The sequence below is a fragment of the Indicator indicator genome, chromosome 33 (assembly GCF_027791375.1).
Source record: "Indicator indicator isolate 239-I01 chromosome 33, UM_Iind_1.1, whole genome shotgun sequence".
NCBI lineage: Eukaryota > Metazoa > Chordata > Aves > Piciformes > Indicatoridae > Indicator > Indicator indicator.
Window position 1 is genome coordinate 2,756,986 of NC_072042.1, and position 22,518 is coordinate 2,779,503.

At 51.3% G+C, this 22,518-nt stretch overlaps 1 protein-coding gene across 2 annotated transcripts; it reads left to right on the plus strand.

Annotated features, from left to right (window-relative positions):
- The first annotated feature begins 5,911 nt into the window (after window positions 1-5,911).
- Window positions 5,912-22,068, plus strand: INPP5B (inositol polyphosphate-5-phosphatase B). Of its 2 annotated transcripts, none has more exons than XM_054395259.1 (22): window positions 5,912-5,968; window positions 6,171-6,250; window positions 6,683-6,780; window positions 7,160-7,189; window positions 7,630-7,740; window positions 11,336-11,429; window positions 12,777-12,959; window positions 13,627-13,728; window positions 14,133-14,247; window positions 14,851-14,967; window positions 15,778-15,965; window positions 16,473-16,584; window positions 16,748-16,857; window positions 17,621-17,756; window positions 18,306-18,416; window positions 19,088-19,250; window positions 19,402-19,637; window positions 20,227-20,340; window positions 20,718-20,802; window positions 21,172-21,299; window positions 21,531-21,642; window positions 21,943-22,068. In XM_054395259.1, exons 1-22 carry the CDS (start codon window positions 5,912-5,914, stop codon window positions 22,065-22,067), a joined length of 2,607 nt encoding a protein of 868 aa, XP_054251234.1. In that variant the 3' UTR covers window position 22,068. The 2 variants fall into 2 exon arrangements, with proteins under 2 accessions (XP_054251234.1, XP_054251233.1); XM_054395258.1 differs by having other exon boundaries at window positions 12,795-12,959.
- Window positions 22,069-22,518: the final 450 nt, after the last annotated feature.

A 22,518-nucleotide genomic window follows, 5' to 3' on the forward strand; every position in this document is an offset into this window, starting at 1 on the left:
GCTGAACTGCTGGGGAGAGGCACCCAGCTCTCAGGAGGGGGCACCCAGCACTGCTGGGCTCTGAAGCTGTGCTGGCAGTACCATGGTGGCTCTGCAGGCCCAGCTTGGGGGGCAGTTCCCGGCCCCCTTCTGCACTTGTTCAGTCACCTGCTGCTGCTGTTGTGGCTTGTAGGACCTGGGTGTTGCTCCCCAAAGTCCAGGCAAGCACAGTGACAAGGGTGCTGGATTACCTGGTTATTTACATGTTAGATGACTTCTGGGTTGAGAGCCTGTTGAGATGGCCTGGACTGCACTTCTCAGTACGTCCTGCAGAGACCAAAACCCAACAGCCTGTGTTTCTCTGGTGTCCCATGGGGGCCAGAATAAAAGCTGCAGAATTTCCTAGGAGAAAGGTTTCTTACAAGACAGCCTCAGCAGGAAAAGTCTCTTTTATGCAGCTTGTCCTATTGTCGTTTCTGCCACTTTCTCTGGAGCTGTGTACCAGGCAGTGCTGCAGTGCTTGTGGCAGCAACCACCAAGACTGTCCCCTTCTGCTGCCCAGCTCTGACTGTGTCTCCTCTTGCCAGGTCCTGGGTGCAGTTGCTGGTGGATGAAGATGGCAGACCGACGGCTGGCACCCCCTGCTCGAGGTAACGAGGGCTCTGCTGCAGCACAGAGAGCAGTGTCTGTCTGTCCTAGCATGCCCAGGATGTCCTTCCCTGCCCTAGCTTTTGGAGACTGTGCCAGAGGCTCTCTGGGACAAGGGGTGGCCACTGGTCCATGGGGCTCTGGGCAGGTTGGGCAGGGGGGGGTCTTTCTGCAGCAGGGCTGGTCCCCTGCAGCCTGTGTGGGCTCCTGTCCTTAGGTGTGTCTGGGAGACTCCCTGCAACCTCCTTGAGGGCATCTGGCCACCACCCTGCTCCAGGGAGGCTGGAGGGAGCTGTGTTTGTTGTTCTGAGGGTGAGCTGCCTGTGCAGCTGGGGAGGCTCTTCAGGCTGTTGGTAAAGCAGGTGGCAGACATGGTGGTCTCAGTCATCCCCACTCCATTCCAGGCTTGCTGCTCTGCATCTTGGCTCTGCACCTCTGCATCCAGGACCCTCTGGCCACAGCAGGTGAGCTCTGCATTCCAAGGGAAACTGGGGGGTCCTGTGGGGAGTGGGGCAAAGGCAGTGTGGTGCAGTGGGGACTTTATCACTGTCCTCTCCAGGGTGCATTCTGTAGGATGGAGCTGCACTGAAGAACTTTTGTTAAGGTTTTGTCTCCAGAAAAGCCTGTCCTTCACATACAGCATAGCTGGAAAGGGGTGGGAGAAGCTGTCCATAGTGCTGCTGTGATGGCCTGTTGTCTCTGACCTGCTTGTTGGGCTGCCTGGTCCCTGGCTGCAAACAGACCTTGTCTGGGACATCCTGTTACTGACTGCCATGCAAGTCCCAACCACAGTGTGACTGATGCTTCCTGCAGGTCCCTCTGTACCCAGCCATGGCTCAGGAAGGGATGCTGAGCTTGCTGAATGTGAGATTGGTGTTTCCCTCACCTAAGGAGGAAATTTTGTGTCTTCCAGAGCACAATGCAGTTGCCAGCACCTCAGTGGCTACCACCAGCAAGGCCTCGATGGCCACCAACAAGGCATCAGTGGCTACCACCAGCAAGACCTCAACAGCTGCCACCAGCAAGACCTCAACAGCTGCCACCAGCAAGACCTCAGTGGCTACCACCCATAAGACCTCAGTGGCTACCACCCATAAGACCTCTGTGGCTACCACCACCAAGGCCTCAGAGGCCACCAGCAGTGCCTTGGTGGCCACTACCAACAAGACCTCAGTGGCTGCTGCCAGCAAGATCTCTGTGGCTACCACCACCAAGACCTTGGAAGCCACTGCCAGCAACGCCTCAGTGGCCACTGCCAGCAATGCCTCAGTGGCCACTGCCAGCAACCCCTCAGTGGCCACTGCCAGCAACGCCTCGGTGGCCACTGCCAGCAACGCCTCGGTGGCCACTGCCAGCAACCCCTTGGTGGCCACTGCCAGCAATGCCTCAGTGGCCACTGCCAGCAACCCCTCAGTGGCCACTGCCAGCAACCCCTCGGTGGCCACTGCCATCAAACCCTCAGTGGCCACTGCCAGCAACCCCTCGGTGGCCACTGCCAGCAACCCCTCAGTGGCCACTGCCAGCAACCCCTCGGTGGCCACTGCCATCAAACCCTCAGTGTCCACTGCCAGCAAACCCTCGGTGGCCACTGCCAGCAACCCCTCGGTGGCCACTGCCAGCAACCCCTCAGTGGCCACTGCCAGCAATGCCTCAGTGGCCACCAACACTTCTGTGAATGCTACAGAAGGAAAACTGGTAAGGAGAGGAGAAGAGAGGAGAGGAGAGGCAGAGGCAAATGCATCTGCTGGCTAGGCTGTTCCAACCCCAGCAGCTCAGCTGCAGCTCAGCTCATCTTTCCTGAGAGCTAGGAGTTCCATGAGAGCATCTCCTGAGGTAGAAGGGGAGCACCTTGGGCATGGAGGGTGGGTGTGCAGAGGCAGCCCCTCCAGACAGTGAGCTCATGACTGGGGACAGCATCATGGTGCCATGTGAGGAGGTTTTGCTGCGTGGTGCCATCCTGGTGTGTTCTCCCTGCAGCTCACCTGCCAGAGTTTTCAGTGCTCTGGGAAGAGATGTTACCAGGATGAAGCCCACGTCAATGAAACAGTGACCTGCCATAATGAGACTCACTGTGAGGTATGGAGCTAGCTGAGATGGAGGTGCAAGGGGCTGCAATGAGTCTGTTTTCCCTCTCTTTATGTCAGGAATCCACAGCACTCTGTGAGGTCTGTGCCAGTCTGCTGTGCCCTTCTCTGACAGCTACTTTTCCCCTTTGGAGCCTCTTCACACTCCCAGCATAGTTTCCCTTGGCTTTGCTGTTGCAGCTTTACCGTTTCTCCAGCATGAACTACACGGCCAGGTGCAGCAGCAGGTGCAGTGAGGAGCTGTGCAGCAGCAACAGCAGCAGGAGTGGGCAGCACTGTGCCCTGGACTGTTGTGCCACCCCACTCTGCCTGCGGCTCAACGCCAGTGCCTACGGTAACTGCCCACGGGGGGCTGAGCTCAATCCCCTGCACAGGAGGGAGATGGGTGGGCAAAACCCACGGCAGAGGGCTGGCTGGGTGAGGGGACAGGGTGGCCCAGCAGCTCTGGCTGCTCATGCTGAGCTGCACTGGTGAATCTGTCCCATGTGTTACCATGGAGGGCTCTGTGCAGGCTGGGCACAGCCTCGCAGAGTTCCTTGTGTGTCTGCAGGTGACCTGCCACCCACCACTGTGCCACCTACGACCACCACCACCACCACCCGAGCTCCCCCCCGAAATGTAGGTACCTGCTGGGCAGGGGCTGCTGTGGTCCTGAGCTCTCTTGGGGCTGCTGAGCTCCACTGGTGTGGAGGGAGAGAGAAATGTCTCTCCTGTGCCTTCTTTACAGGGAGAGAGAAATGTCTCTCCTGTGCCTTCTTTACAGGGTCTAAATGTAGCCCTGGAAGGGGAACAAATCCTTAATAAGCTTTGAAAGAAGAGTCTGTAATGTCAAACGAGCCTGCTCCCAAGCCCAGTCTGAGCTGGCTGGGTGGAAGCCTTCCTTGCAGGGCAGCCTTCCTCACAGCTGCAGGGAGGACGTGAGGACCAGCCAGGCACTGCAGCCTTTCTTTTGAGCCTCCATGGAGAGGAAGGTGCTTATCTTTGCAGAGGCCTATTAGGAGGAAGGAAAAGGAGCCTTGAAGCTTGCCTGCTATGCTGCTGCTTCACTAAAGGTTCTCGCAGTTTTGGACAAGTTGCTGTTAGTCTTTTATCTCTGTATCTGAAATACCTCAGAGAGTGCTGGCCAAACACTGCAGAACAGACCAGAGTTGGAAAGGAGCCCTTGGGAAAGGAGTTCTGGTCTTGCCCTGTGAGTCCTGCTCTCCAGACTGATGAATGCAGTCTTCTCTGGTCCTCTCTTGCAGGGGAAGGTGTGTGCAGCGTTCTCCTGTCGTGGGGATGGATGTTTCAAAGGCAAGAAGACTGTTGCTAGATGCATTGTTGGGCAGGACTTCTGTGAGGTATGGCCTTGGGACTAAGGAGCAGGACAGCCCAGGAGCCTACATGGTTCCTGTAATTTGAATACCACAGGCTTGGCAGGGCCCCCAGGCTCATGTCTTGCTCCTCCTTCCAGATGAAGAAGACAGGCTTGAATTACGTGGCAGGATGCAGCAAAGTCTGCAAGACTGCCAAACCAGTCTGTGCCAGTGGGATGAAGGCTGCCTGTTTCCAGGAGTGCTGCCCAGCTACCCTGAAGGCTAGCTGTCTGAAACTGGATGGCAAAGTTCATGTCAACAGTGCTGGGCAGGTCATTCTGGCCCCACTCTTGAAGCTCATGGTATTTGGGGTGGTTGTTCTCCTGAACTACAGGCTCTCCACTTCCTTCTGGGGGTGAGCAGCCATCCAGGTGCTCCACAGCCTGCCCTCCTGCAGCAGAGCTCCGCAGCACTCGTTAGGCTCCCTGCTGCACTGTATGACTTCAGCCAAGGCTGCTATTGAACACCCTCAGTTACACCCCTCTCCCAGGAACAAGGTGGCCCAGCTGCAAGTGGCTGCTCCTCCCCCTCTGCATGGTGTCTGTGCGCTGGGATTACACAAATGCTCTGCCGGCCTCTGCCCCTTTTCTCTTTAAATAAAATATTGAAAAAATAAACAGATCTGTGTGTCAGTGCCAGGTGTTTTGACTGTGGCTGAACATGCTGGTGGGGAGGGTGAGCTGGGATGCACTGGTCTGAGGCACTGGACAGCTGCGGTCCCTTGTGTCTCAGCCTACAGAAAGGCCTCGCTCAGCAGCCCTGGGCAGGTGTGGGGTGGATGGGACAAGACACAGAAACGGTGGCTCCCCCTTGCACAGTGCAGGACAGCCTCGGCCAGAGCTGCTCTGCATCAAACTGCAGCACAGCAGCTGGGAAGTGCCTTTTGAGCCACAGTATCAGCGTGTTCACAGCCAGTGGAACCAGGGTAAAACCCGGAGGTGTTCTATCTCAGAAACATCATCCAGCACCGCATTTCTTGTAAGAACAGAGGTTTAGTGTTTGCAGTGGACATCTCAGACAGTTCTCCTTTGGTTTCCTCTTTGCAGGCTCCAGTCTATGCTGCTGGGATGCTGGCAAGCGTGCAGGCAGCAAAGCCGGGACTTCAGCAGGGCTTGCTCGGTGTTCCCTAATCTCTGGATCTTGGCTGTCACTTCTGCACCCATGGAAGAGCGCTGATCTGGGCCAAACTCTCCCACCTTTACCATGCAAAAGCCTGGGGACACGTTCTGACACCCGCGGGCCCAGTCTGCGGGGTCACTCTTGGAAGTCCACCCATGTCACTTCAGGTGCTGCTGAGAGGAGCCTTTTTCGACGTACCAGGAATGAACCTCCCCAGCTTCCCGCTGACCCTAGCGCCTCCTCCCCTCTTTTCCGCATCCCGGCGGGATTGCTCTGCGGGAGGCTCCCGGCCGGTGCCCGCCAGCTCCACCGGTTCCGTGCCCTCCAGCGGCCTGCACCCCGCCGGGAGGATGCGTGGGATGCGGGCGGTTGTGAACCCGCTGCCCGGGGCGGGGATCGGGCACGGTTCTGGCGGCACCGTGCAGAGCTCTGGCCCTTCCCGGGCCCGCGCCGTTATTCCCGCGGCCCAACCGCTTAATTCAGCGTCCGGGACCTTGGAGGCTGATGGCCTGCGGCGAATCCCGCAGCCAAGAGCTGAGGGAGCTCCGGTGCAGGCTGGCAGCCGCGGGGCCGAGGAGGAGGGAAGCGCCGCGGGGGAGGCCCCGGCCGAGCGGGGCGGGGCCGGGCACGACGCATCGCGACAGCCGCTGAGCGGGCCCGGGGCTGCGGCTGTCAAGTCCCGGGGCCGGTGCCGGGGAGAAGCATCCGCTGCCCCCGGTGCAGGGAATGGACCAGTCGGTGGCCATCCAGGAGAGCCTGGCCGAGGGCGCGACATGCCGGATCGTATCCTTTGCTACGGCCGTGGCTTGCGCGGTGGGGGAGGCCTGGCTCCCTCCTCTCCCCTCCGGGTCGGTTCCCTCCGTTCCCCTCTCGCTGCGCTCCTTCCTCTCCCCTCTGGGCCGGCTTCCTTCCCCTCCCGTCTCGCCCCCTCGCGGCGGCCCCGCGGGCTCCGTCTCTCCCGGTCCTTCCTTGACCCGCGCTGAAGGCCGTGCAGGGCATCCTGGCTGCCGGGGACAGCGTGGAGAGTCGGCTGCTGGGCCTGGTGCAGAGCGGCGGGCAGCACGCGTGGGTGTTGGGGCCGAGTCGGCGGCTGGGAGGGCAGAGGGAGCCGTGGGGAGCATCCATGGAGAGGCCAGGAGCTCTGCGGGTCTTCTGCAGGCCTTGGAAACCATCTGAAAACCCCTTCCTGTCCCAAAGACATTCCACCAGGCAGGAGTCCAGGGGGTGGTGGCTGTGTCATTTCCCCTCCTGTATGTGATGGGTGGGCTGGGACAAAGCCCAGGTCCTCGAGGTTTTGGCCTGGTGGTGGGTTTTGCCGGGGGTGTAAATACACTGGCATTTCAATGATGGGGTGGGCAGTGGTGGGCACATTAAGTTTCTCTAGGGTTTGCATGAGGCTGTGCTGGCAGGCACTGCTGGGTGGGTTGAGTCTGCCTGTACCCACAGAGATGCCAGAGTCAAGGAGGCATTGGCTCCATGTCTGCTCCATGCTTGCAGGATCCATGTGTACACCCACCGCCGAATGGCCATCACGGCTGAGGATGTCTGCCTGGAGAAAGTCATCCCCATCACAGAAGGGTTTTCAGTGCAAGAAGGTACTAGTGCTTTTATGGCTTGGTGATCACCTCCAAAGGGGATGAAGGGGTTTGGACTCCACATGTTGGTGTTCTCCTTGCTGAGACCCAGGATCTATTCAGCCTTCACATTTCTTCTTCACTTTGTAATCCCTGGTGATGCTGGTGTCACACAGTGTGGCTGCAGAGCCCTCCTAGATTAATTGCTCTGCAGCCAGAACCCAGTGCCCTCCCAGCACTGGCCATGGCCTCTTGTCCCACAAGTGGTGCTGCCACTATCTGTCCCTACAAGGAGCTTCTGGGGCTTGAGATGCATCCTGAGCTCATGACCCTCGAAGCACCAGTGCAGTCTCCTAACCTGTGCCTGGCTTTGTAACCAGACTTTGGTTTGCCTTTGCAGTTGTGCTTGACAGTGACCTTCCTGTCCTTGGTGAGTCTGTGGCTGCTTTAAGGCCTGTTCCAGGTGTCCCCAGCCCTGCACCAGCCATGCTCAATGAGGTGGAGGGAGGCTCTAGTGACTTGGGAGAGGGGTGGGGTTGGTCTTGTTGTGCTCTGTCAGGGAGTTTGTGCTGTGTGTCACAACTCAGCTCATGCTAATGAGGATTGTCACCCCAGTGAAGGGCTTTCCCAAATACTGTTAAAACTGCTAATGGAAGATTAATTACTGAGTGAGCAGAATCTAAATTACTACAAACGCTGATTTTTGTATTTCTGCATGGCAAACTGATGTGAAGCGTGGGGAAGGATCAGGGTAAGGAGGCACAGGGGGGCCTGTTGCTGAAGCTGTGTGCATGCACCGCTGCATGGAGTGCAGCAGGTGCTGGGTTCCCAAGGCACCACCCACAGCAGCTCTTCTCCCGGTGTCCTTAGGCTCTGACGTCACTGTCCAGATCCGTTCAGGAGATGAGCGGCTCACGGTGCAGCTGCCCTTCGGCTCCCACACCCGTGCATTCCTTCAGGAGGTGGCCAGCTGCAGCTTAGGTAGGAGCTGCCTTGTGCTGGACGCGGCTTCGGGCGGGGGTGAGGGTGGTCCCGCGGTGGTGCTCCGCAGATGCGCGGTGCCGGCGGGAGCCTGGCAGGGCCGTGGCGGTCGCTGTGACGAGGTGCTGGGCTGAGCAGGAGCCACAGGCGACAGGCGCCTAGTGCATTGGGTCGGTGCAGCGACAGACCGAGCAGGGCCCGTGAGCGGCGCCTCGCTTCGTGTCCTCTCGCCCCCGCGGCGGTCATCCAGAGCCATCAACCCACGGAGCTCGGAGCACCGGGACCGGCTCCCGCGAGCTGCCGCCGGGGCGGGGACGGGGCGGTTCCCGGGGGTGGCTCCAGGGGCGGTTCCCGGGGGCGGTTCGCGTGCCGGGACAAACGGCGGCAATGTCCAAGGGCGGGCGGTCCCGCCGAGGTGAGAGCGCGGCTAGGCAGGCTCCCGCCGCAGGCTGGGACTGGGAGCCGCGGTGTCCGGCGTCTGTCCGGGGCTCGGCCGGGTCGTCCTGCACGGGAATCGCCCGCGGCTTGGGACGGGGGGAGGCTGTCAGGGCATTCCGCGGTCAGAGCTCTCCGCAAGCAGCGCAAACCGGTCCGGATCGCCCCGGCCGCCGATCGCCGGGGTTCCCGGCACTTTTTTGGTGCGGCGCCGCTGGTCCTTGCGCACCACTCGCCCCGGCCGTACCAGTCCCCGGTCCCCGAGTGTCGGTCAGGCTCTGCACGCCGCAGGTCGGTGCTCACTGGCTGCCCCCTCGGGTCTCGGCTTCTTTTGCCGTTTGTCCCTTTGCGGAGCATGCGTGAGGAGATGCGGGGAGCTGGGGCATTCCCGGGAGGCGACGTGGGATGCAAAATATCAGTCGTGCATTTCCCAGTTTGATTTGGGCTGGGCACCTGCGTGCATTTCTTCGGTCTGTGCACTTCAGCAAAAATAGGGAAGGGATGGGCCCTGTAACTCGGGGAATCGTGTCGCCTGAGCCAAGTCTGGGTGCGGGAATGTCCTCTTGGATGTGGTGTTTTAACCTGTAGCTTGGATCTGGATGGGAGAGACTTGGTTATCTCTCCGTGCCTAGGAGGAAGGACTGAAGGAAGCACAGCCTGGCTGCTCTGTGGTATTTGTGTTGCATCTAGAGTACAGCAGAGCTCCTTGGGGAGTAGTTCTCTTATCAAACCACACTTCTGAGCTTTGACAGAGTTGCTTTTCAAGGTTTCATTGTGTTTTTCTTGAGTCAGAGGACTCTAGGGATTTCTCTCTTTTTTTTCCCCTCGTACTAACAGAAGAACATGCTTTCTGTCATCACTTGGGGTCTTTTGGAGCAGAAATTGATCTAGAATGAGGGTTTGCCTGCTCTCTTCCAGGAGTAGCTGTAACTAGTTCAATGAACACGTGCACTGAGAGAGCAAATTCCACAGGCAAATCAAAGCATCTTTCATTGCTGTGTAACTGCTGCCACTTGCTCTTAGAGCGATATTGGTTCATGACACCTTTTGTGAATTAAGGTTGGCTGATGAATGAGAACATCTGTAAAGGAGTCTAAAGGCTTTAGGTGTTCTTTACCCTATATGGTTTAGCTTCACAATTTCAGTGGAACCCCTCCATAAAACCTGCTCTGTGTGCCTGGGTGTACAGCCACAGCCACATATGCAGTGCTGCCTTACTGGAACCCAGAGCAGAGCAAATCTGCTCCCTCCAGCCCAGAGCAGGGCAGCCCCACACAGATGCTGCTCACAGTGGTTAAGTTAAGGCTCTTACCACCAATGGCAGGGCCAATTTAATTCTTCCTTCTGAGCATGAATCCTGCTTTATCCAGATGATAGGATGTTTTCCTGCAGTAGAGCAGCACTATAATGTCACTGCACATTTTAACAAGAACCTCTTTATTACTGCTTAAATCTCTTTAATGCAAATCCGGCCTGATTGAGGCCAGATGCCTTCCTCTGCTCTGTAATCTCTGCACACAGCTCAGCATTTCTGTGCCCAGTTCAGTTTTGAACAAGATCATTATCTTGCTAAAACATTCCACTTCAGGTTGCTGCTGTGTAGGTCCCTCTGGCTGCAGTGATGTGTAGAGGTGCACATTTATCTAAAGGAAACAGCCCTTTTCCAGGACAAATCTCTTTTTTTGGGAGAATCCTATCTAAGCCTGATCTCTGCTAAGGAGGTTAGAAAGGCGTGGGGTGTGACCATGATCTTTGGATGTTGTAGCAGCTGTGTCAGCAGCAGGGAGCAGCCACTGACACCTCGTGCATGCTGTCAAGTAGTGTCATCCTGTGTGGGTGATACAGCCTGAGCTGCTGCTCCCTGCTGCAAGTGAAAGTCCAAGCTTGTTCTTGGCACTATCAAGATCAGGAGAACTTGCTGAGGCTGAGGCAGCATTGGTTAAATACTTAAGGCCCTGCTCTGTCCCAGCTTATTTGGGCCACGTGTGGCAGTGCATCTCAGAGTGTGTACAGCTCCTGGTGAGCCCTGTGTGACTCCAGTGGTGTGATCTGTAATGAGGTCTGGGTCAGGTGCTCTTCAGCTTCTGATAAATCCTCTTACACAGTCTTTATCCTCAGAGGGTTCTTGGGCAGAAGAGGTTTTCCAAGCTAAGAATATGGCCACTTCTTACCAGCTTGTTTATATTCTGCTTAGGTCAAGTACTTCATGTTCTGTGTCTGGTTTGTGCTCTCATCCTGGAGAATGTCCTGTGACAGCAGTGACATTTGAATTCTTGTGAGTGACTAGAACCTTAAAAACAACCTCTATCTTGAGATTGCTCTTTGTGCATCTTAAATGTGGAGACCCCTATGCAGAATCTTCCATTTTAACTGTTACTTTGCCACTTGTAGGAGCAGACCTGAAAGAATGACCAGATTGTGCTAGCCTAGCATGAGCATGGAGTATTTAGTTTAGTTTAGTTGTGTTTGCATGGGAGCAGCCCTGTTGTTTAGGGATGTGCAGCTTGCACTGAGGCACTCACTCCTGCTGGGGACAGGAGGTTCTTGTGGTCACTCTGTGCTGCACTGCCTCGAGTAGGGAAACACTTGTGCTTTGCTGCCTGTTTGCAGAGAGGTAGAAACCCTTGAAATGGTGTGGTGGGGTTTTGGTGTTTGTGGGGTTTGTTTGTTTATTTTGTGTGGTTTTTTTTTTAATATATTGTTATTTTGTTTCCCTTTCTCTTGCCTCCTTCAGACCTCCTGTCTTGCTTCAGAAAGGCAAACCCTGTTACTAACACATATTTTTTGCATTCTTGGAGTAAAGTCCTAGGTGTTGTGCTGCCAAGTCTTGGTTTGGCTCAGCTGTAAGGGAGAGCCAACAGCAACCTGCTCCCAGCACATGGGCAGGCAGCACACAGCTATCGTGCCACTCTCCACAGTCACACAGCACATTAGTGTCCTTTCATTCTCTGAAGGGGAAGCTGCATCATCACAAAACAGTTCTGTCAAAATAAGCTAAATCTGTCAGGTAACAGGGAGAGACTGTGGTGCACTTGGTTTCTCTACACAAATTCAAAGGATGTTCTGCTCACACATCTTTGCCAGCACTTGCCTAGAGTGTTGGTAAATGAAAGAACACATCGTGTTTAATGTGAAACTTCTGTTGTTTTTATTTTTCCAGATGTGCTTGGCTCTGAAGGTGTGAAGCTGAATGGAAAAAAGCTTGTGGTTAGTGAGAACCAGAGCCACAACAGCACCAGTAAAAGTGCTCCCAGGTATGGTGTATCTGGTGCTTCTCCTGTAGGTTTGGTAGAGCAGCTGAGTCCTGCATGTCAGCTCTTTGTGGAAGGTCTAGTGAGGAGCAAATGTGGTGGTAATCTTCCTCTGCTGGCTTGGCTGTGCCTCCCCTCAACACAAAATCTGTGTAGTGACAGTAAATATGCACAGCACCAAAGTTCTGGGTTCTTGTGGGTGACTGTGTATGGATGGAATGAACTTTGGTGGGCAAATGATTGATGCTTTGATTTCTAGAGGAAGAAAAAGTGCAGAGAGCTTTCTGTCTGGGTTTCCTGGTCTTCAGCTGGGAACCAAGGGGGGGAAGTTGGTGTCTCTGGTGGCAGCTTGTGAGGTCTCTACACACGCCAGTGCTCAAGCGACCTGGCGCCTGCGTTGTCTCCTTCCGTGTGCTGGTGACAGTGTTGGCTGCAGTCCCCAGAGGTGGTGGGACCTAGAGCAGAAGCTGGCAACTTGAGCCAAGAATCTGCAGATTCTAGTTAGAAGAGAACAAAGTTCAGCATGAGCAGGCTGTCAGAACTTCAGTGGGAATTTCAGTGCAGTCTCTTGGAACTGGTCCTGCTAGTCCCCTATTTGGGCATATTTTTGCTGTTAGTAGGGAAGGACCCACCAGTGTTGTTTATTTTGAATTCAGAGATCTTTGGCTTAGGGCCATGATGTCTCATAGATACACTCCTAAAATGTTAAGAGTTTGATTTTTCCAGTTCCCAGGACTTTGGGGACCCTGCTGCATATCCTTCAAAGTCTGTCTGTGTGCTGTCCTTGGCACTCATGTGCAGGTTGTTGACCTTAAATTTATACCATCCTCTTACTGTGGGAACTCCCAAGCTGGGGCACTGTTAGTGTTGCAAAAGGAGTTTGCAAAGCCACAAGATCCTCAAAGCACCTCTACCTCCACCCATGCTGTGTTGCCTCCTTTCTCAGCAGAGCTGGGATTTTCCACCAGAAGGCTTTTTAAACACACACATTTTTTCATTCTTCTGCTGAGGTCAGAAGGGCTGAGCACAGGCGATGGAAGATTAGATTTGCATTTCCTTGCCCCAGCGAGCAGGAAATGTGTAAAGGGGTTTGTGCCAGCATCCAGGTGTGAGTGAGGCCTGCTCTGAATCAAGGGGCTGCACTGGGTTAGTGAAAACCCTTTGTGATCTCAGTTTATTAAACTACTTTATGTAGAGAGCTGAACCCTTCCAAGAAATACTCATTTTGGTTTTGATGCTTGTCCCAAACATTGCTTATTTATCTTTAGTGAAACAGATGAATGCAAATCAAGTCCTTGATGGCAGAAATAAGCTGGTTGGGGTGTGTATGTCCTGGGTTTCATCAGACAGTTTTGCTTTCTTTTGCAGGCCAAACAAACCTGAAGTGACAGCTGAAGCAGTGCAGTCCTCCAGCGTCATGGTTTCGAACAAGGCTTCCATTTTATCAGAGCCAAAGTTTGGACTCAGAGATACCATTGTTAAATCTCAGCTTGTACAAATGGAAGACTCCTACACACACATCCAGAGCTTCAGGTAATGGTCACCCCTGAGAAGACCTTGGTTTTGTGCAGAATAAGTTAAAATACCTCATGTGTGTTATTTCACCTGATAACCCCTGCAAGCAGGAGATACTGCAGGAGAGTATGGCCCATACCTTGCAGAACATCTTGCTTTCCTCACTTAGGCATTTGTGTCTCTGCCAAGACTTGGTCCCGTGGTTCTTACTGAGAAAATGTCCCTTTTGAAAAGACTTTCTCCTGTGCTTATCTATATCTGGAAATGCATCAGTTCTGTGCACCTCTGACCTGCTCTCACTGCCCTTTTTGTTAAGCCATGGAGTTGTTCCAATGAACTCATAAGAACTTGAGTGAAATACATATTTAGGATCAAGACTTTACCGGGGTCAAAATCCTTTTATGTCACTCTGAAGTTTTCATTTCAAACTGCCACTGTACAGCTCTAGTCTGCTTTTTATTTTTAATATATACACTCTGTGTAAAACTCTGTATCCTTCTGTAAGATGCTGCTGTAATGAAATAATTTTAGGGAGTTAAACTTTGTCACATTTTTCCTAATTCCCTCCTGGAAGCATGTCACTCCTCAATAGTTACATGTAGTGGTAAGTACATGGGTTAGTAATGGTGACATTTCCATCACCTCTACAGTTTTCAGCTCTGGCATTTAGTTACTTTCTTTGCAGATTTTTTGTTGGGACATACAACGTGAATGGTCAGTCACCCAGAGAGAGCCTCCAGCCTTGGCTGAGCTGTGATGCTGAGCCTCCAGATGTCTACTGTGTAGGGTGAGTGTCTCTCTCTGGTCTGTCCTTCCAAGCCTTGATTGAGGGTTGCTTGCTGGTGAATCTGTAGCATGAGGGTGTTTGGCCAGAATGCCACAGCTGAGGAATGTTTGCATTGCCCATTGCCTCCCTCCACTGCACAGCTCCTGGAGTGTTTCTGCAGTCTGAAGCTGTTGCTCTGGTAGTGTTTGCACTCTCTGGCACTGTAGTGTTACAGAATCTTTAATGCCATTCAGTTAACACTAATAGTAATTCACATTTAACATGGCTCTAAAATCAGCATAACTGAATTTGAGGTTTTGGTTGTAAATTTAGTGAGTAGAAATTGATTTAGTTCTTTCCCAGAGGAAAGGGCTGGAGAGTTATAAACAAATGCTTGCACCCATGGGTTCCTTCCTCTAACACAGTTTCCAGGAGCTTGACCTGAGTAAAGAAGCCTTCTTTTTCAATGACACACCGAAGGAAGAGGAGTGGTTTAAAGCTGTAACTGATAGTCTGCACCCAGATGCCAAATATGCAAAGGTAAATGTGGCTTTTGGGGAAGTTTGAGTGTGGAATCATTTTCCACCTGGGCCTCTTTTCCCTTTGCTTTTTGCTGTCTTCAGTCGCTGTGTCTTCCAGAGGCTCATGATCTGCAGGCTTTTGCTCAGTCAGGAGTGCTCTGAAGATGTAGTAGATAGTGTTGCTGTGCAGGAGCAGGACAGGAGAGCTAGGCAGCCATGCACAGAGGAAGCTCCTGCTGTCTTAAGGAGGAGTTTCTTCCATGAATGGTGGAATGAATTGGGAAGTAGTCCTGGTAGAAATACTGCATGTGCTTTGGCTCCCACTCCTTAGGTCTGCCTGTTGTCCCTGTTGTTGAAGGGAAACTCCATGGGCTGTATCTGTGCCTGTAAGCTTTGTTTTGGGCTTCAGCTTCATTTTCTGAGGTGTTCTTCCCTGTCTCCTTCCTGTGCTATGCTGCTGGAGTGCTGTAGCGGGAGCCCAGTTGCTCTATTGGATGAGCCTGGAACTCTCTTTTTCTTCATCTGTATTTTGGTGGCCCACCTTCTGGACTGGGGGCAGTGTACCTTCTCTCATCACCCCTCTCCCATCCTTGTATCTAATGGAACAGGCTTTGTTTTTCAGGTGAAACTCGTGCGGCTCGTGGGGATCATGCTTCTGTTGTATGTGAAAGCAGACCTGGCTTTGAACATCTCTGAGGTGGAAGTTGAGACAGTGGGAACTGGAATCATGGGGAGGATGGTGAGAATGGCAACTATGCATGAGGAGGGCTGAGATTTAGAAGAGCCCTAGGCAGTCCTTCTCTTTAGGTGCAGTGGTTATTCCTCCAGCTGAGGGATGCAGCTGCCTTCAGAAGCACAGAGTCCTCACAGCTCAGGGAATTGCTGTGTGCTCACCAAGGCTCCAGGGAAAATCTCTGAAGGCTTTTCTTTCCAATTATGTGTGCTGGGCTGTGTGGGGCCTTGCTCTCACGTGATTTTGATGCTGGCTGAGTTTGCTCAAAGCAAGTAATGCAAGGAAACATGAGGAGAAGAACCATGTCTGTCCAGATTAGTGTTCCTGAGGAGAACTTCCTGGCCTCCTGGTATTCCACATGACTGGAATGTAATCTGTGCATTCTGTGAACACTGCAGCTCTGACTTGTCAAGGCTATTCTGCTCAGCTGAGCTTCGTGCTTCCTCCTCCTCCACTTACAGCTTTTTTTATGGTTTGTGTTGAAGGATCTAGTTTGTTCCTAAATCGGTTTCAGGATTTGCTGGAGTAATTTATCACCTGCCTTACTGCTACTAATTTCCTCTTGTCTTACAGGTACTAATTTCCTAATTACAAACCAAATTCCATGTGCTTGCTTGCTGTGTGCAACCCTCACATGAGATAGTGATTTGAATTTATTAAGTAGTTGCCACTACTTGGTGTTTTCAGCCTTTTCCTTCCCTTGGAATTAAATACTCTGCCTCAGTGTCTGCTGGCTTGTCCACTGCTGGTAGCTGATTTGTGGATTTATCTCTTGTGTAGAAGCTTCTGACCACCATCTTTGTCTTTATCTTTCAGGGTAACAAAGGTGGTGTTGCCATAAGGTTTAGATTCCACAACACCAGTGTGTGTGTTGTGAATTCTCACCTGGCAGCTCACACGGAGGAGTTTGAGCGGAGGAACCAGGACTTCAAAGACATCTGCTCCCGGATGCAGTTCTGCCAGGCAGATCCAGATTTGCCTCCTCTCACTATTGGCAAACATGAGTATGCTTCCCTCTGCCTGCCTGAGTGGCTGCCTGTGGCAAGGCAGAGCCTTGTGGGTGTTCTGGGGAGTGGGGTAGTCAGCAGGGGTGTGAGAAGGGCTACCCAGTGATCCACTGTCAGCCTGGAAGGGCCAGAAATGCTTTTCCCTAACCCTGGCTTTGAGAATGGGCAGCTGTACAGTTCTGACAAGTCAGCTGCCACCTTATGCCCTTCCAGGCCTCGTTTCATTTTCCAACGTGAGGTGGGAATGGGGCAGTCATTTTCCCAGTGGGCTGTGGGATTCAGTTGGTATGGAATATTAAAAACATAGGTTATGAAGAGGTAGTGACAAAGCAGCAGAGGTGGAAGATGTAGCTTCTCTTTCAGGTGTTCACTCTTACTTGTTCTCAGAGATTAGAAGAACTCATGCTTGCATTAGGTGGTTGAAGGCACTGCTTTGGAGCTATGCTTGTGTTCTGACATCTTTTAGACCCCTGTGCAGACCTCTGTTATATGTTCTCTTTCCAGTGTGATCTTATGGTTGGGTGACCTCAACTATCGGCTGGAGGAGCTGAATGTGGCAAAAGTGAAGCAGCTTGTGGATGAGAAAGCATTCCCAGAGCTGTGCCAGTACGACCAGGTACTGACATCTCTACCCTCAGGGGCTGCTGTGAGCGCTGGCTAGAAACAACCCAATAATCCTTGGACTTCTTGGTGCCAAACATCTCCTTTTGAACTCAGATGGGAATTGTGCTTGAGCTTATTTACAGTGTAATTTTTTTGTCTTTTATTTTCTCTTGCAGCTGAAGAGGCAAATGAATGCACATGCAGTCTTTGAAGGCTTTACAGAGGGAGAGATTTCTTTCCAGCCAACATACAAATACGATGCTGGCTGTGATGAGTGGGACACAAGGTACAGTGGTCACCTGGTCTGTGATGCTACCAATGGCTAATGTTAGCAGTGAAGGGAGTGAAAACAGCTGAAAAGAAACAGTTCTGAGAGTATTGCTGTTCCACTCCCTTGGCTCTAAAATCCCTCTCCAGTTCACATCTATTTGTGTTGCTTTATTTCCACTGCTATTTCTTAGCTATTCCTGATCTTTTCCCCAGGATCCTTTGGGTTCCCTTTTTGTTAGAGGTGCACAAAATCAAGAAGTCACCTTAGTTAGCTTAATTCTTCTGGTTTGGTTCATTTCGTTTTCCCAAGCAAAATTTTGAGCATCTTTTATTTGCTGGTACCTGCTCTACCTACTTCTTATTTGCTGGTACCTGCTCTACCTACTTTTTATTTGCTGGTACTTTCTCTACCTGCTCTACCCCAGGCCAGCTGGGGTTCAAAATGGTGCATTTGTGCTGTCGGTAGCTGAGTGTGTTCTCCAAAGGCTTACTTTTCATGGTTCTTATTTAAAGGTGTCTCTGAATGTTGCTTTGTGTGTTAAGTGTATTGAAAGAACAGCAAATAATTGTGTCTTTGGAAAAAAAAATAGAGTGAAATGTGATACAGAGATCCCCAACAGCAGACAATAAAACCCTTTATAACCACTCAAATGAAGCTGGGCACAGAACCGGCTCTGGGCTGTGTCAGGAAAAGAGTCTCTGGGAGAGCAGGATCCTGCCCTGCAACGTTGTTGCCCTTGAGCTGTACTTGGAAGCTGCAGTGTTTGCCTCTGTCCTAGTGAGAAGTGCCGTGTTCCAGCGTGGTGTGATCGGATCCTCTGGAAGGGGCAGAACATCGCCCAGCGCAGCTACCGCAGCCACATGGCTCTGAAGATCAGCGACCACAAACCTGTCAGCTCCCTGTTCGACATCGGGGTGAGGAAAGCACTCTGCTGACCTGGCCTCTGCCTGGGGAGAGGGGAATGAAGAGGGAGGTTATCCTGATGATTTCCATCTCCTGCTTTTATGGCATCTCCAGAGAGCAATGGCCTAGAAGGTGGGCTAGATAAGAAACCCAGATAGGATTGTTCACTGTAAGGCAGGGCTGTGCTCAGAGATACTTCAGTCAAGCAGAACAGAATATCTGAAGGTGTTTTTCCAGAAGTGTCCTTTGGCCTTTCTTATTTTCCAAATAATTCGGACAGAAACTTGCAGTGCAGGAATGCTCCATCACTGACAACACAACACAGGCCTTTCGTTTTTTAAAAGGAAGCTGATCTGGTCCTGACAGGGCAACTCTCTTGCTAGTTTTGGTGGGGTGCCTCCCCCTTGGATCCTGGGGAGCTCTGGCTCTGTTCATTACAGGTGTTGAATGCACTAGTGTGCTGCTGGAGTCCAAGCACTTCATGCTGTGTTCCCAGCTGTGTCCCAGCACTCCTACAGAGGCACAGCGATGCTGGTGGGTGATGTGTGTGTCCTTTTCAGGTGAAGGTGGTGAACAAGGAGCTCCATAGAAAAGCCTTTGAAGAAATAGTTCGCTCCCTGGATAAGCTGGAGAATGCCAACATCCCCTCCGTGACCCTGTCCCAGGGAGAGGTAGGTCATGGTCACTGCTGTGACTCACTGGAGAGCTGAGCAGCCTCTCACCCCAGAAGTGTGTCCAGAAGCGTGTCCTGTAGAAGGACATTAGGTGGATTCTAGACCCCAGATCTAGACCCCAAACAAGCAGAATATTTTGCCTTGCAGACGCTGTATTTACAAGCCTTAGAAATGCTTGTTTCTGGTCAGATGCAGGTGCAGGCAAATGCCATCCACAGTACCTGGCTGAAGTGCAGGGTGTGTTACTCCCTGAGGTGGGGAGAGGCAGTAACAGGGTAGTTTGTGGCCCTTGCTCTGACCTGTTGTTTGAACCATAAAATGTAAAATATGAAGGATTTGGAGAAGGTCAGAAAGCCAGGATTTGCTTTGTGTGTTGAGGACTGAAAAAGATAGGCAAATGAGACCTTTGAGGCTGCAGCTATCTTATTTTTTGCATTTTGTTGAGGTTGAGGGCAGTGTTGGTTTTAAAGGTCTCATTGATGCAAACGACTTTAGCCTCCAGAGTAAGCAGATGTAATCCTGCAGAGGCCTGGTAGAGATGGGGTGCAGGAGCAAGAGGGTTAATCTGGGTATCTTGCTGCTTAATGATTAAACCACAGGAGAGGAATTGCTGTTGGCGCTGGGCAAGGTGGAACTGGCTGATGATTGTTGACTGTTTTTTTTTCTAGTTCCATTTTGAGGATGTTAAATACATGCAGCTGCAGGTGGAGAAGTTTACAATCCGCAATGGACCAGTGCCCTGCCAGTTCGAATTCATCAGCAAACTAAATGAGGAAACCTACTGCAAGGAGTGGCTGATTGCTAATCCCAGTAAGGGCTTTCTGATGGCAGGTGAGCTCAGCTCCTCCTCCTTAATGAGCTAATAGTGTCACCATCTGGCTCAGCTCTCTGCTGTTTTGACACTGCTGTCTCTATTGGCAGGCTTAGTGCTTTAATACCTTTTTTAACTGAGTATGGGTTTTTTCCTGTCGCCCTCTGGCAGATGCTGAGATCACAATTGAGTTGGAGGTGTTTGTTAATAAATCAACAGCTACACACTTAAACTCTGGAGAAGAAAAACTGGAAGATATCTTGGTCCTGCATCTTAATGGGGGGAAGGATTATTTTCTGTCTGTAACAGGCAACTACTTGCCAAGTTGCTTTGGGTCTCCCATTCACACGCTCTGTTACATGAGGGAACCGATCCAGGACATGTCAGCTGAATCCATTCGGAAACTTGTGAGTTAAAGGCAAGATTCCCTCCCAAACCCACCAGATCCATTAAAACTGGATGTTAAGTCCTGTTTACTGATAAAAGAGCCACTATTTATTGATAAAAGAACCACCTTCCACTTCCCTGGTCCATAGGCTGAGAATGCTGATGTAGCTTGTGCTCTCCAGGTCTCCATCTTCAAACCTTGCTTCAGTTCTTCACATGGATGAACCAACCCATTCCATATGAGAGCACTGACAGTAAGATCCCAGTTGCTCTGCCTGCACATTGGAAAAAGATGTGCAGCTTCTACATGTGGACCTTCTTCCTGTAGCCTTTGGCTTTCTCTGCACTGAATGGAGAGAGATGTTTGTCTGTGAGGAACAATGTAATGTTTCCACAGAGCTGGGTGTTTGTGAGAGCAGCTTGGTTCTTCTATCTGGACTTTGGGTATCAATGTGCCTGTGGGACAAGTCTGTATGAGGACTGGGGAGGGGAGCAGTTTCTTAACAACTTTTCATTCTCAGGTATAACCTCTGTGAGGCATTTTTGCAGAGCTGAATAAGAACTTGGCTATTGTTTATTTCCCCTCCTCCCCACACCTCCCTATCTCAGACCCTGATGCCACTAGAAATGAGTGAAGGTGCTGCTGAAGCTGAGAAGCCTATGGACATCCCAAAGGAGCTGTGGATGATGGTGGATCACTTGTACCGCAATGCTTCCCAGCAGGTGGGCACTGTTTGTACTGCACACACAACATCATCTGCCTGTGTCAGGTTTAGTTTTGAAGACCCTGGCATTGATGATCATTGCTAACTTGTGGTCAATGGTAAGAGAGATAAAGGACATCTGTGACCAGTGATCCTGGTGCCCCTGGTTGCATTGTTTCATGGTGGTGACCGTGCCTGAATGTGGCATAAATCAGCAGCTGTCCTTCTGCTCCACTCTCTGCTTCAGTGCTGCAGCCTTACTAGAGCTGCTCATGGTGAAATCTGTGCTGATGACCGATTTGGAGGTATTTTTCCAGCTAGATTATAATGACATTGCCCTATTTACCCAAATAACTTTTAATTTTCCTTGAGACTGACTCATGGCCTTCTTTGCAGGAGGATCTGTTTCAGCAGCCAGGCCTCAGATCCGAATTTGAGCAGATCCGAGACTGTTTGGACACAGGAATGTACGATACCCTCTGTATCCTTTTAGAGTGATGTCCAGGGAGGTCCTCCAGGCCTTCGTGACCAAAGCTGAAGAGATGACAGCAGTCTTCTGTGCTCCACCATGGCTTTAAATTACTGTCTCAATTTGGGGTGACCAAAGTCTGCAGTTCTCCCTGCTCCTTGGAATCAGTGTGGAAGCCTCTGCCGAGTCCGTGCGATGCTGACGATGATTGTTGATGAGATCCCCAAGTGTCCAGCTGCCAACAGAAATTAGATGTGCAGTCAAAGCTGTGAACAGTGGTGGCAGGAGATTGTGGAGACCTGAGCAAACAGTGCTTCAGCAGAAATGCAACCAAAACAGATAATGCTCTGCTTACTTCTTCCTTAACTGTCTTTGGACCAGTTGGCAGCAACCACTCGGTGGCAGAAGCCCTGCTGCTCTTCCTGGAGAGCCTGCCTGAGCCTGTCATCTGCTACAGCTTCTACAGCAGCTGTTTGGAGAGTGCCAGCAGCTACCTGCTGAGCAGCCAGGTATGGAAGGCTTCACTGGGAGACTCCTGCTGCCCTTCCAGAGGGAGGGGAGGTGCTGGACCAGTAACAGGCTTTTGTTCTCAGAATCTTAATCATCTGATAGTAGAACGATGTAGAATTGGTTATAAGGAGCTGCTGGTATTTGCAGACAGGGTGATGCTGGCAGTAGGCAAACCTGCTAAGCCATTGCCTTGTCTTCAATAGAAGTGTTTTTTCTTTTCTCCTCCTCAGATTATCTCTGACCTGCCAGGATGCCATAAAAATGTGTTTGAATATCTAATGGCATTTCTACGAGAACTGCTGAAAAATTCCGAGAGAAACCATTTGGATGTGAATATTCTTGGTAAGGCACAAAATAACCATTTTGTTCAGAGGAGTTTGGCAGTTTGTGTAACAAAACACATCTCCAAAGTGAGCGTGGATGTGGCTTCTGCTGTTTTGAGGCATTTAAAACTGAGCAAACCATCCACGGAGGAGGAGTCATTGCTGCAGCCTGGGAACAGTGGTGCAGTGACTCCGAGATGGTCGCTCACCCCCTTCTGAAGCCAGGCACTCTGACTTTGAGTGGGGTTGGTGGAATTGCCTTTGATCTCTTGCTGCTGACAGGCTCTCACTCTGTGTCTCTGGCTTTTTTTCAATGCAGCTAGTATATTTGGTGGCTTGTTACTTCGACCTCCTCCTGGACACCCTACACCTGATATAGGAGAGAAGAGGAAAGCTCAGCAATTCATCCGTCAGTTCCTCTTGAGAGAAGACAATTCACCATGAATTTCAGATGTAGCTGATTTTTTAGATATCAAATTACTGTAAAGATTTTTTTTTTTTTGTACAGTATACTGTTAGGGGGGTTTTATATTACAGTATTTTATACAATCTATTGCTTTTGAAGGCACAGTTCAAGCAGTTTGAGTCAGATATCACTGTTTCAGCTGTAAAGTATATCAGATTTCTAAATAAGCTGTATGTAGACAAAACTATAAAAAAAGCTGATATCAACACTTATATTTTATTTAACTTGTCTTAAAAGAATTTTTAAGTCCTTGTTATTTAAATAAAAAAAGATCCCAGTGCATTTTTTCAGCCTTTCTGCCTGTTTTCAGTGTTGATTTGGGCTCTGGGTTTGTTGACTGATTGAAGTTGCTGTGGAAGGCCTGGAGCAGTCCTGCCAGAGTTTGGCACAGGGTGTGGGTGGCAATGTAGAGGTGTTAGAGGAATTGCT